We start from the raw sequence: 13854 nt of genomic DNA, 5'->3' as shown, positions 1-13854 counted from the left end.
TGTCCTAAGGGGTTGTAGGACACAATATGACCCCTTAGGACATCATAGGACCCATAACGACCCAATATGGTGTCATAAGGGGTCATATGACCCATAACGACACCGTATAGAGTCATAAAGGGTCATATCTCTCTCTATCTCTCTCTATCTCTCCCCTAATCTCTCTATCTCTCTCTCCCTTCCCTCTCCCCATCTCTCTCTCCCTTCACCCTCCCTGTCTCTCTGTCTCTATCTCTCTCTATATACCCCTATCTCTCTTTCCTAATCTCTCTCTCTCTCCCCCCACTCCCCCCTCTCCATCTCCCTCTCCCTCTCCCTAATATCATCTACTAATTTATTTATAAATTAATATATTAAAATATTATATATTAATATATTAATAAACAATAGATTAATTATGTGCAAATTCAGTTAGTGAATTTACTTATTAAAATCTAATATCCGATTTTTGTTGTACAATTTTCAAATTTCAAATTTTGGCTCGAGAATGCTTTGGGATTTGGCTTGGAAGTGACAAGCCTGGAAAGTCAATTGAAAAAATGTGCTTTTCAGTATTCCTTGATTTTCTAGACTTTACACTGGTGGCTGACGACTTTTTTTGTAGCCAAAATTGATAAAATGAAAAGGATATTTTAAGGATGTTCTCAGCTTTCCAACAATATAAGGCTTGTTTTATTTCGACTTTAATAAATAATAATTATTTATTTTCTAATTGAATTTTGACAATAGTCCTGATTGATAGACTGATTGAAAAACACTCATAACTTTCAAACGATATAACACTTTTTGAATCCAAAACATGCATCACATCCTATGCTTCATCTACTATAGGGAAACATTAAAAAAAATTAAATTTTATAAGGTTTTGACCAAGTTGAGGTGGTCAGACGTAGGAGTTTCTGAATTTCTGAAAAGCTGTAGTAAAAAAATTATAAATAATTATTTACTCTATAAAAAATTATAAATAAATATGTGTCACATTCGGACATGAGTCTAATACATATATTATAAATATTATAAAAAAATATTATTATTTGATTGTGATTAGGGTGGTCAGACATACATCTACTTCTTATCTTTTTCCTGAAATTTTAGTACCACTGCATTGAAATTTGAAATTTTCATCAAATAGGATTTTTTTCAAAAAACAACTAGTAGCTTAGAAACTAAATTCAATTTTCTATAGATTCTCTTCTTACATATTTTAAAAATAATGTTCACAACTTATTCAAATTTTCATGTCAAGTTGCATAACTCTGATTTTCTAAAATTTGATTGCCACTTAAGGGCCTGGTTTGGCACACCATGATCCTGCATATACCCTTAGAAAAGAATTAACTTGCCTTTTTGAGTCTTTGCATAGTATAATGTTGAATTTGATGAATGACAATATGTTGCAACTTCCTCCCATAAAACCAATTGACCATTCTAAACCATTGTTAGCTTACCATGATCCTAAAGCTTTTCGTCAATATCATCGTCAACCAGGTCATGATACTAAGAAATGTTACCAATTGAGGAATAATATTCAAGACTTTATTGTTAAAATTCTATATTTGTAGGTGGTGTGAATGGTAAAGGGATTAAGTCTATAGCTCCTCCTAACAAAAACCACCAAATTTTCACCAATCCATTGTCTTCCCATTCTACCAATGTCATTGAGTCCAAGCCACTTGCTTTTTCTCCTAACAATCTTGGCATAGAATCTAATAATGTTGGGAACCTTGTCGATAAACCTCAAATTAAAAAATACCTATGCATTACATATGATCCTAGTGAAACTATTGTTGCACTTGATGGCCCATTATAGATTACTACAAAGATCAAAGACAAACTCTCATGAGGGGTGCTCACTTATCTAGTATTTAAGGTGAATGTGATTAGTGAAAAACATATTTTTACTCAACAATTGCGTCAAGTCACATATGATAAATCTGATGTTATGGTTAAGGTGTATGATGGTTTCTTGTGTCCTACTATTGGTTCTATTACTGTTCCTATTGAGGTTGGTACTAAGTTCTTAGATGTCACATTTTCTACTATTCGTACATCAGATCAACTTTGTGGGAAGTTGGGACATCCCTTCTACAATTCATAAATTCTCTTAGAATGTCACTAAATTATAACAACTAATCATAGCCTTTACCAACCCACACCAAAGCGTGGAAATTTCACAAAGCTTGATTACTTTTGGGCTAAAAAACCTAAGCCTTGAAGTGACATCCTTTTCTTATCTTATCAAAAATGGAAGAATGAGATGACAATGGACTTAAGTAAACCTAGAGGCCCTACACCCATGGATATTCATCCTCCTCATAATGGACCTGGTATTCTTCGTACTCCTTTTATTCCTCCTATATATGCCTTATTTCCAACTCCTGCATCCTACAAAGGAAAGTGTTTGGCATCATCCTCTCTTTCTCACCTATTGGGGTTTCTTTTGTTCCTCCCTTATAATGAAATGACATAAGCCTATGTCAACTGATCCTCAAACTTCATAGGTATCAACTAAAACTAAAATGAATCATTATGCGAGAGAATGCCAATGAAGACGTCATGCTAAGGCTCATGAAATTTCTTCCCAAACCATTTCCTCCTCAAAGACACCAAATGTTGACTTAGTCCTATTTTTCCAACCTCCGCCTAACCATAGGGAGAAAGTTCAACTCAAATCACCTAAATTAAAAATGCTCAACTAAAATGATGGTTCAACTTATTTTCATGTTTTTGATTAATGAAAAAGAAGGTTTTGAAGGGGCCCTGAAACCCTTTACAAACAAAACTAAAATAGCATAAACGGCAAAAGCGACGAGAAACAGAAAAGATCAAAACCACAAAAAACCAACGGATAACCAGAGAAAACCCAAAAAAGCCCCATTAAGCCAACAGGCCTTCCAGAATTCGGATTTTTTCCAAGGCTTTTGTCAGGGTGTTGCTAATTTCGTGCAGCTCCTTGATGTTGTCTTTGAGGTTAGGGAGATCCTTAGCGGATGCAGCCACAACTTTCTTGATGCTGGCCTTGGTTCTCTTCGCAGTACCGCCCACCTGAGTAGCATCACCGCTTCTAGTCTGGATGGTCTCATCATCCAGGTCAAGATCCACAACCAGATTCAGAGTGCAAGTATGATCAAAGACCTTGGTGATGTCCTCCAAGCTTTTAGTAATGGCAGAGAGGATACTTGGGATAATGCCCATCAGATTTGTCATCGCTTCTTTTCCCTCTTCCAACGATTTTACCTTATGCTCCATTTCCTGCTTCCATTTAATCTGCTCTCTATTTTCATCCTCCCTCTTCTCATCCGAGTTTATTCCCTTTGTTTCCAGGTTTTTCAGGATCTCATAAGTCCATCTATCATAATCCATTCTCTCCTTAGAGAGTTTCTTGAGGTTATCCAAGATAAGCCCTTTACTAGCACATTCCTTATCCTTGCTATCCCTGTCCTTAGTCAGGTTCTTCTCATAATCTTTGTTTGTTTCCTTCTCGAAATTCACTTCGGTTTCCTCATTATCCTTGAGATCCACTTCTTCCATCAGATGGCTATTGTCCTTACCAGGGCATTCATTGAGGATAGGGCTTTCATGACCAGGCTCATTATCCCCACTTTCTTCCTCATTACCCAACTCCTCGTCTTTCCAGCTATCTTCACCATTGGAGTCGTCCATCTCCATACCGCTGCTTTCCTTAACTATTTCCTCTGTTTCTAGCCTAGGAACACTTTTCCTTTTTTTGCTGGAGGACACCTTCTCCTTGCTGGTTTCTCCCTCTTCCATCTTTCTCTTGCCCAGAGAGGCGGAAATCGTCTTATTTTCTAGCAGGGTGAGGGTTTTGCAATGCTCATAGATGAGCAGCAGAAGCCCACAATGGAAAATCGGGCTGGAAGGGTTATTCCTGTATTTATTGAGGGACCGAAAAAGGTAGTAGGGCAGGGATACCTTTTTATCATGTCTGAAATGGTTTAAGAGCACGAAGTGGTAGGTGTGGGCCCTAGAGAAATAGCCTTCAACCATGATGTATTCCATAATTGCATTCAGAACCCAGCCCCACAACTTCTTGATGTTTGCAGCTTCGTAGTAACCCCCAGTGGCTTTGTCGATTTTAACCCTCTCTTTCTCTTTCCACCGGAACAGATTGACCATGTTGCTGGAGACTTTAAGGCCTTGAAATAAATTAAGCCCAGTGTGGGGCATTCTAGTCACAGTGGATATGAGCCTAGCGTCTAGCTTAAACTTAACTCGATAAATTTTAAAAGAGCCATTAGACCAGTTTTTAGAAATCTTAGAAATAGCTAAGTTAACCCTACCTTTGTCATAGTCCACGAGCTTCTCCATGAAGCTAGTGAGGGAGCCCTTCTCCAATTTTGCCTAAACTTTTGGCATCGCTTTCCAAGTCGACGTATTGTCTGGTTCTTCCCGCCTTAGGTCTCCTCCCATCTTCGAAAATGGGCTATCTGCTCTGTTTTTCTGCAAATTAAAATTTGCTTTCCCAATGTTGCTCAAGTTTTTGAACTGAGTAACCCACAAAGTGTGCGTCAGATTATTAAAGGTTGTTGAAGATCTGCCGCAATGCCAAGTAATGATGGCCTTTCTAGCAAGGCATAAATGATACTTTTTACTTGTCATGATTAAATTGTCCTTCTCTCCCCATATAACGGTCCTTTCTAAGGAACTCTTTAATGTTTAAATTGAGATCCTCCTCATGCCAAATCATTTGGGAGTCAGAGTTAACCCCAGTATTTTCTAAACAATCCACAACACTATTTTGTTCCCTAAAAGCATGTTGAATAATAATTTCTTTGAAACTTGCAATGATCTCCCTAGCTTTCATGATGATATTTTCAATAGACCAAGAAGGCCCTGATTCCCTCTTTAAACACTTAATGATATTAATTGAATCTCCCTCAAGCCATAATTTATCATAATTTAGATTTTTTGTTATAATTAAGGTGTTTAGGGCGGCAGAGGCTTCGACAAAATGGCTAGTTTGATTCCCTAGAGGTCCAGCCACCGCCTTAAGACAACTTCCAGCAAAATTCCTGACAATGCCCCTGTATCCAGCTTTACCCAAATTCCCTTTAGAAGCCCCATCAAAGTTGGCCTTAATCCATCCTTGAGGAGGAAAGCACCAGACCAGACCTTCTCTTCCAGTCTCCTTGCTAGAAGTAATGGTAGAAAGGTTCCACCTATCTTTAAAATCATCTTTAGCAGCAGGTCCCTGATTAGTGCAATAGAGGCATTCAAAAATACTCCTAAAGATTTTATCTGCAACCACTTCAGGAATAGCCCTTTTATCCCTAAAAATCCTGTTGTTGTGCTCTTTCCAAATATTTCAAATAACAATCGACAAAGTAAGTCTCCAAGTTTCCACAATTTTAGGATTAGAATTAGGGCAACGTCATTGCTACCAAGAGTCCCCAAGGGAGTTTGGGAAAACCCAGCTCAAGTTCCACCTGGTTAGGATGATTTTCTAGATATCCTGGTTAAAAGTGCATTGATTGAGAATGTGGTAAGCCGTCTCTTCTTCCCTGTAGCAAAGAGAACACCTATTAGGAAAAATAATGCCTCTTTTATGAAGATTGTCCAGGGTTAATACCTTATTTTGGATGGAAATCCAGAAGAAGATATTGACCTTTGGAACTAACTTCTTGTTCCAAACTTTAGCCCAGATGGGAATTTCTTCCACTGGGTCATTGTGAATAGCCACAACAGAGGAAACATAATAAATCCCATCCTCGGTTTCCCTCCATATCAATCTGTCATCTTTGTTGTCTCTAGGGATATTAGCAGAGAGAGAAATCTGAAGGAACTTGAGCCCCGGACACTGCTGGCTAAAATTAATCCAATTCCCATTTATCCAGTAATCTCTGACCTTTTCCCCATACCTGCTTTTGAACCGGTCTTTCCAATCTTTAAGGATTGGAATTTCCTCTAGAGTTTTATCCAGGATCCATCTATCTTCCCAAAATCTTATTCTCCTCCCATCCCCAAGGTTCCAAGTTCTACCAACAGCAGCCCAACTTTTAGCGGATTGCACAACATTCCATATAGCGGATCCGTCAACAATGAAAGAGTTATCAAAAAATTCTTCCTCAGAAGGTTGCAACTTATTTTCATGTTAAAGACACTAATTTTATTAATTTAGATGATGATATGGATGATGGTAATAATGTTGTTCATGCTAACACCAATGATCATAATGATTTTGATGATATGTATGAGCTTGCTAAGATTAATTTGAGTTATCTTCATAATTTTTAAAACCATTAACCCTAGCTCCAAATGACAAACAAAGTGACTCATCATTAGAGTATGTCCTTGTTTGGAACTTGCAGCAGCTCCATCTACCATGCATGATGTGGCTCCTCTTGCATCTTTTCCACCTTCTCTAGATGACGCTAAAAAACATTTGGAGGGAGATGATTTGCTCGACTAGCTTCATTCATGACATGGATTCTCTTTGGTGTGTTTTCTTGTTCGTAATGTGTTTCCCTCATGGTGCATTGCTTGATTTGTTAGGTTCTCTTTGGATGATCCATGTTACTAGTCTACATTGGTGCAATGTAATAAAGAGGTTGAATCTATTGTGACATTCCTTTATTTGTATCTCAATTCTTCTATATGTCATATCTATGTTATGCCATCCATGTGCTCTTGTGTTGTCTACTTGTGGATGATGCAAAGCACTGAGATATCTTTTTAGTCTCTTCCATGTTGAATCAAAAAGAAATTTGTTTGTTTTGTTGTGCTCCTCTTCCATTGTATTCGTACTTCCACTACCTTTAGGGGATAAGGTCAATGCAATATAATTATTCTTGATACACATTATTTATCATAAGTGCATTACTAACCTTAGAGTTAGTGGATCCCTTATGTGTTGTTTCCTATATGTTTTGTGACCATTATCCTTTGATTTGTCCTTTCTTGGAGGCATCTAATTGTGGTAGTGTGCTTGCGTTTTGGATGCATGCTACCTTAAATCTATACTACTCCCAATAAGGTGTTTGTAATCATTTTAATGTGGGGTCATATGATCCACTCAATGTTACACTTTATGCACACACCATGATGTGTTTTCAATATTCAAGTTGCGTTGAAAATTGAGCCTTTTTCTTTGTAATTTGGTATTTTCTTTTTTCATGACTCATAGTAAGAAAATCTTACTAGGCCAGTATAGTCACATGCTCTCTCTTTCCCTTTAATGCGTTGTCCCTTTTATCTCTATATTAGAGTAATAAGATCCTAAAGCCCTTGGGGACTTGGTGTGTCTTGTCTTTTTGATATCTTGGTGAAAGTTTTTCAATGTGACTTTGTACTCTGCCATGAGTATGGGTTTGGTCTCATACTCCCACTAAAGTGGGGGCTAAATGTAGCGTTATAAATTATATTTGCATACAATTTCATCCTCACCTAGACCTCACCTTGGCATGTCATCTTTCAATGCCTAATGCCTACTTTGATTCTATTTAGACCCTTCACAAATATGCATTTTCACCTTCTCTCTTGTCTCTTCCCCAGAGTTGAGTCCTAATTCTCAAGACCAAGGTGCTAGGGCACCTTGGTTATAGCTTAGGACCATGGCACCACAACACCCTGGTCCTCTCAATTAGGACCCAAATTTGGTTCTCACAAGGGTCACATCAAGTGAGAAATAATTTAGATCTCATGTTAACCTACTCTAAAAATTCAAAATAGTTTTTAGACAATTAAATATAAAAGGAGGTCTACCCCTCATTTAAAAGATAAGTCATCTAAGGATCTCAATTGCACTCTAGAAATTTCAATTCAAGTGAGAAAGCAATCAAAAATTCATCATGCATTGAAGAAGAAGTGAAGTCAAGTTCAAGCATTCAAGATGACATCCATGATCAACCTTCTATGAATACATTCTACAAGACATCCTCAAACCCTTGCATGAGGATTCAAGCAAGCTTCATCAAGGTATAATTTTCAATTACAAGCATTCAATTTCAAATATAGACTTTCCCCCAAAAGGAAAGTATCTTGCAACAATTTCCATTACAACCATCATTTCAATTTCAAGGTTAATTCCTAAACCAAGTTTTGACCTAAGGAAAACCCCCATTGAAAACCTTTTTTTCTTTTTCCTTTTTTTCTATGTGTAGGGAATTATCTCATGAGTTGTAATCAGATATTTTGGCAGAGTTGACAATGACAGATAGGTTCAAATGGCAGAGAAAAAAGAAGAGGACTAGGGTGACCTACCATCTCGGTCTTGAGAATTCTGCCATATTTTCCGATAGTGGATTTAGTGCATCTCCTTGATCCAAAAAATACCCCACTTGCCTATCTTGGAGTTACAAGACCAAGGCAACCTACCATCCCTATCCTGATAATTCAACCCAAACTTTTAGGAACATATTCTGATCTTATTCTTCTACTTAGATCCATATCTGTAGCTCTATCTAATATTTGTAGCTGTTTGGTATTACTATTTCACTCTAATTATACATTATTTTACCCAAATTTCAACTCAAAAGAGGGAGACATCAGATTGGTAAATTTAATTATTAGTTTTTGAGCCATTTTCCCAATTGAATTGTGGCTAGATCTATTAAATTTAACCTCCTCTTTTAATGTAGTGGTTCTTAGGTAAGATTAGTGGTTGTATTATTTTAATTCGTGAAACCTTAACTTCATATATACACAACAATATACATGATACATGTTTATTTATACATGTGTGTGTGTGTGTGTGTGTGTGTGTGTGTGTGTGTGTGTGTGTGTAATATATATATATGGTAACTTTATAAGTTTGCCTAGCTTTGTGTTGATTTCTCAACTTCATACAACTTCCTCAACACATTTAACAATCAACCTTCTTATGTACATACATACATACATACATACATACATACATAATATACATACATATACATGCATACACATATATAGACAGATAAACACACACCCACACACCCATCTTATGCTTATGAATAAAATTCAAATATCAATATTTTTTGAATGGTAACACCATCATATCATGTAGATAAGGATGCCTTAAGAGAATATTATATGATAACCACCCATCATCACATGGAATAATGTATTGATAATGAGTGGTCTAACTATGAGTGGAATATTACATGTCTGTTGTAGACTCATGACAACTAGATAACAATTGGTTGCATGCATGTCGAATAACATTTGTATCGTTCATGCTCTTGGTTGCATGAACATACAGTTGTAGAGGCTGAAGCTATTCTGGCTCCAAAACAAACCTTTCTTTCGTACAACGTGTTAGCAACAGGTTAGTCAATCGCAGCCATTTATTGCAAAATCGATGGTGTAAAACGCGCGACTAACACGCGTGTTAGTCAATCCGTACTACCGTTTTAGAGACAGAATAGACGCATCCCAGCTCTAGATTGGTTACCGTTAAGCATTTTGAATTCATTTCACTTTTATCTAATCATATATCTTTATGGATTGTACTCATAATCATTAGTTTCCACAATACAATTCTATAAATGACAAATTCTGGAAGTACAGACGAGATTTTGTTTGATTGATTGAGCAAAGACTTTTGTCTTACACATTCTAAAGATAAAATAGTTATGAAACTTCACCAACAATTTGTGACAGATTCTTTTCAATCAGAAGTATAATTGATCTATTGAATAGTTTAAATAAGCTCAACTTTGTTTTCAAATATTAGAAAAAAGATATTGCTCAAATTTTAACTTGAATAAGATATTATTTATTGAAACGTGAAGCATGAAAACGTAAAAAAGTAAACTCTGAACCATTACATTGTGGAAAATATCGTGCAAGCAAATGCAGTAAATAGAGAAATGAAAGAGAAAGAAATGATTGAGATGGTAGCATGAGCATTGGCGTTGTTTGTACGTGAACTTGGTTGAGGGGAAGGGGAAGGGGAAGGGGAAGGAGAAAAAGGAGGCATGGATATGCTAGGTGTGGGTGTTGATGGAACATTTGGAGTACTTGGTGAAGAGGAAGGTGAAGGAGGAGGAAGAGGAGTTATTGAAGGTGTGGGGGTGGGTGAAAATGATGGTGGAGGAGAGGGAGGAGGAGTTATGGAAGGTGTGGGTATGGGTGATGATGATGGAGGATTTGGTGTGCTTGGCGAAGGGGAAGGGGAAGGGGAAGGGGAAGGAGAGGGAGGAGTTATAGAAGGTGAAGGTGAAGGTGAAGGTGAAGGTGAAGGTGAGGGTGAGGGTGTGGGTGTGGGTGTGGGTGTGGGTGTGGGTGTGGGTGTGGGTGATGATGCTGGAGGATTTGGTGAAGGGGAGGGAGACGGAGGAGGATTAGAAGGGGAAGGTGAAGGAGAGGGAAGAGTTATAGAAGGTGAAGGTGAAGGTGAAGGTGAAGGTGAAGGTGAAGGTGAAGGTGAGGGTGAGGGAGGAGTTATGGAAGGCGTGGGTGTGGGTGATGATGCTGGAGGATTTGGTAAAGGGGAGGGCGAAGGAGGAGGAGGATTAGAAGGGGAAGGAGCAGGTGATGGCACATAAGGAGAAGGATTAGAAGGGGAAGGAGCAGGAGGAGACGTTGGAGTTGGAGTGGGGGGAATGTTTCCCGTGAGAAGATCAATGGTACCAAAGCTTCCGAGATCTGTTATTGAAAATGCATCCAATCCTCCTACGACAGCAGATCCCCTTTGCCAGGCATGGTTCACTGTGGTCCTATTGGAAGGGAGAAGCACATTTGCATAGATATAGGTGCTACCAAAGTGAAACACTGAGACGTATGATTGAAACTGAACTTCTGAGTTGTCAGTCCTAATGAACTCCGCGGCCTGTGGATTGTCTGCCTTGGAGACCCCATTGTATATGCCCATTAACATGGTGTCACCGGGTTGGCGCAGAGCAAGCAGGGCCTGTGTGCCCACCAAGCCCTGGTGGCTCGGATTTATTCCCCATGCAACCCACCCTTGAGTTGTATTCGGCTTTGCCTTAAACACCAAACGTATTAACCCTTCTTTAGCATTATATTTCCATGAAAGAGTTGCATCCGCATCTCCAATATGCTTGCAGTGCTTCAGCGTAACATTTTTTGAATTTAAAATGAAAGATTTCTCGCATTTATGGGCATCTGCTCTCATGGAGGAGAGGAGAAAAACTAAGCATGCCCATCCCAGAAATAAGGGCTGTCGACAGCTACTCTTCATTGCCCCCATGACTAGATTTTTTCTCTGTAATTTACAACTCTAGCAGGGCAAACTAGAGGAGAAAAAAAGACAACTGGGTTCTCAAACAATATGGCTTAAATAAGGATTCGTCATCCAATATGGCTTAAATAAGCAAACATTGGATTTCTCTGAACTTTAATTAATTAATCATTTTTTAAAATATTTAATGTAATTAATATTATTAAAAATGTTATTAATTATGGCGTGGATGGAGTAGTAAGTTGTTAAAAGATATAAATATTGGTTGTAATTTGTAAATTTTAGTTGTTTATGAGATAGATTTTTCTAATTTGAGTAATCTATAATGACCACAGGATAGGAGTTCAATTAAAAAACAGAAAAGCACAATTGAAAAAATGGACATGTTGCCATTTGAAATATTTAATTATTATATGTTGGATTTAATTTGATTTTAATGACTGCAACTTTCTATTTTTTTTATTGCATTGTGATTTTGAGGATACAACTTTCTATATTTTAAAGTAAAAGAATATTTTTCTAAATTTCAAAGCAGACCATTGAGATCTTGGTATTCTTTATACTTATAGATTAATTTTAATTTTAAGCTATATATGCTAGCCTACTAAATAGATAAACAAGTTCATTTATTTTTTTCAATTTATAATTTATATATCTTATATAATAGAAAAAAATGTAATGCCTTTCTTCAAGAAGATATTATATATTGAAACATGAAAAAATAAATTATGGACCATTTCTATTGAACTCCATTAATATTCATCTTACATGGTGGATAAGATTGTGTAACCAAATGCAATAAGGGAAGAAAGGGACATGAAAGAAATGGTTGAGATAAAAGGATGGGCATTGATATCTTGCACTTATACTTGTTGAAGGCTTATACTTTGTTTTGGGGGTTTGAAGGGATTTTTCTATTGTAATGATTGCACAATCTTTGGTTCAATTGAATTTTTTAATTTTTTTAGAATTGATGTGATAAACTATTAAATATTTTATTATCTTTATCTCAAAAACAGAAAAAATAAAATTTTTATAGTAAATATATTATGATTAGTATTTTTTGTGTTTATTTCTATCTATAACATAACACAATAATACAATTTTATTAAAACAAAAAAAAGGTAACTTCATTTCATAAAACTAAATAATATTCCATCTTTCTTTTATTCACCGTAAGCTAATATATAATATTTTTTGTAATCTAAATATCATATTATAATTAAATTATTAGTCATGATTAAATTTATTAATTAATATGATTAATATATTTAGTTAAAAATGACTATTTAGGGCCTGCTAATGGGCTTTTGAGGGTTTATCCTCCTAGGATGGGCGATAAAAATTAGGAATGGATTCCGCCAGATAAGGGATGGACCAAAATCAACTTCAACGGGGCATCAAGGAGGAATCCCGAGATCTCCGGAGCAGGGGTCATAACTGATAACTCAATGATGAACGATGAGTACCAAACCAGTACTGAGAGGGGGGGTGAATCAGTACAGTCAAAAACACTTTCCTAGAACCGGTTAGACAACAAACAATGCTAATTACTGGTAAACAATAATACCAGTCTGAAACAGAGTACAACCGGCAAAACCCAGAATAATTGAGACAAGCATAAACCGGTTGACACTTATCTTTTCATACAACCTAATACCTCATTTTCATTTCACCCTTATGCATGAATAGGTAATCTATCATCAGAAATATAATAATAGCTAGTTCAGCATGATTTACCTTCAGACACAAACCACTTAAACCATCACATGAAAAACACCACACATGACACACAAATTTTCCACGTGGAAACCCAATTGGGAAAAACCACAGTGGGGATGAATACCCACAAGCTATTTTTGAACTCTTTAGAAGTCCGTTCTGTTAGGAGCCTAGTCCAATTAAAGACTGTTACAACAGGTTCTGTTAGGAATCGATCCTACTAAGGATCACCCGGTTAAGGGTTAAACCCTGTTAGAGGTTACCTTGTTAGAGGATTTCATGAACTCAATGGCTTTGAGTCACCCTGTTAAAGGATTTACAGCAAGTTGGCAAAAGCTACCCGGTTAAGGGATTTTCAAACTGTTGAAGTGGTTAAAGATTAACAGGTAATACAATGATCTGGTAACAACACTCAATGCTAATGCAGATCCGCTTTAGTTCCTTCCTTCTGCACACACACTATGCAGGCATCAATCCTCTTATTTGGTCTGGCAAGAATCGCGTATCTCTACACTTAGATACCCACACACCATTTGCCAACAACCTCAACATGCAACACAACATCGACCTTATAGAAAACAGATAGGTCAGCAGCATAAACCCTAAACCCTAAACATTTAGGTTTACCAATATAGTCAGTTCAATCCTGACCGTTAATCATATTGCATTTGACTACAATGGTCTTGAATAGATCTCAAAACATTCTCCATCATTCATTCTTCACCGCTTCATGGAGGCGATAAGCCATCACACGCTCTCCACCGTTTATAGGGACTTCACACATTCCCAAGGTGGATAGGATCGATCTCCTTCATGCAAGATCCTTCACGCACTCAAACTGACGTGGCAACACGATCGAATCTTCATTATAATGCTAACTCATCTCACAAGCTTAGAACACTTCAACCAAAAACCCTGAAGTTGAGACTACCAACCGGTAGTCATGCAAAACCTTCATATACCGGTTCTCATACCAACATACCGGTTTA

The 13854-nt window shown here is 37.1% G+C and overlaps 1 protein-coding gene across 1 annotated transcript; it reads left to right on the top strand.

Moving 5' to 3' along the window:
• Positions 1-9917: 9917 nt before the first annotated feature.
• Positions 9918-10487, top strand: LOC131040866 (glycine-rich cell wall structural protein 2-like). Its single transcript, XM_057973823.2, has one exon. The coding sequence runs from the start codon at positions 9918-9920 to the stop codon at positions 10485-10487; it is 570 nt and encodes a 189-aa protein (XP_057829806.2).
• The last annotated feature ends 3367 nt before the right edge of the window (positions 10488-13854 follow it).

The sequence above is a fragment of the Cryptomeria japonica genome, chromosome 10 (genome assembly GCF_030272615.1).
Source record: "Cryptomeria japonica chromosome 10, Sugi_1.0, whole genome shotgun sequence".
Taxonomy (NCBI): Eukaryota; Viridiplantae; Streptophyta; class Pinopsida; order Cupressales; family Cupressaceae; genus Cryptomeria; species Cryptomeria japonica.
This window is presented reverse-complemented; position numbering and strand designations above follow the sequence as displayed.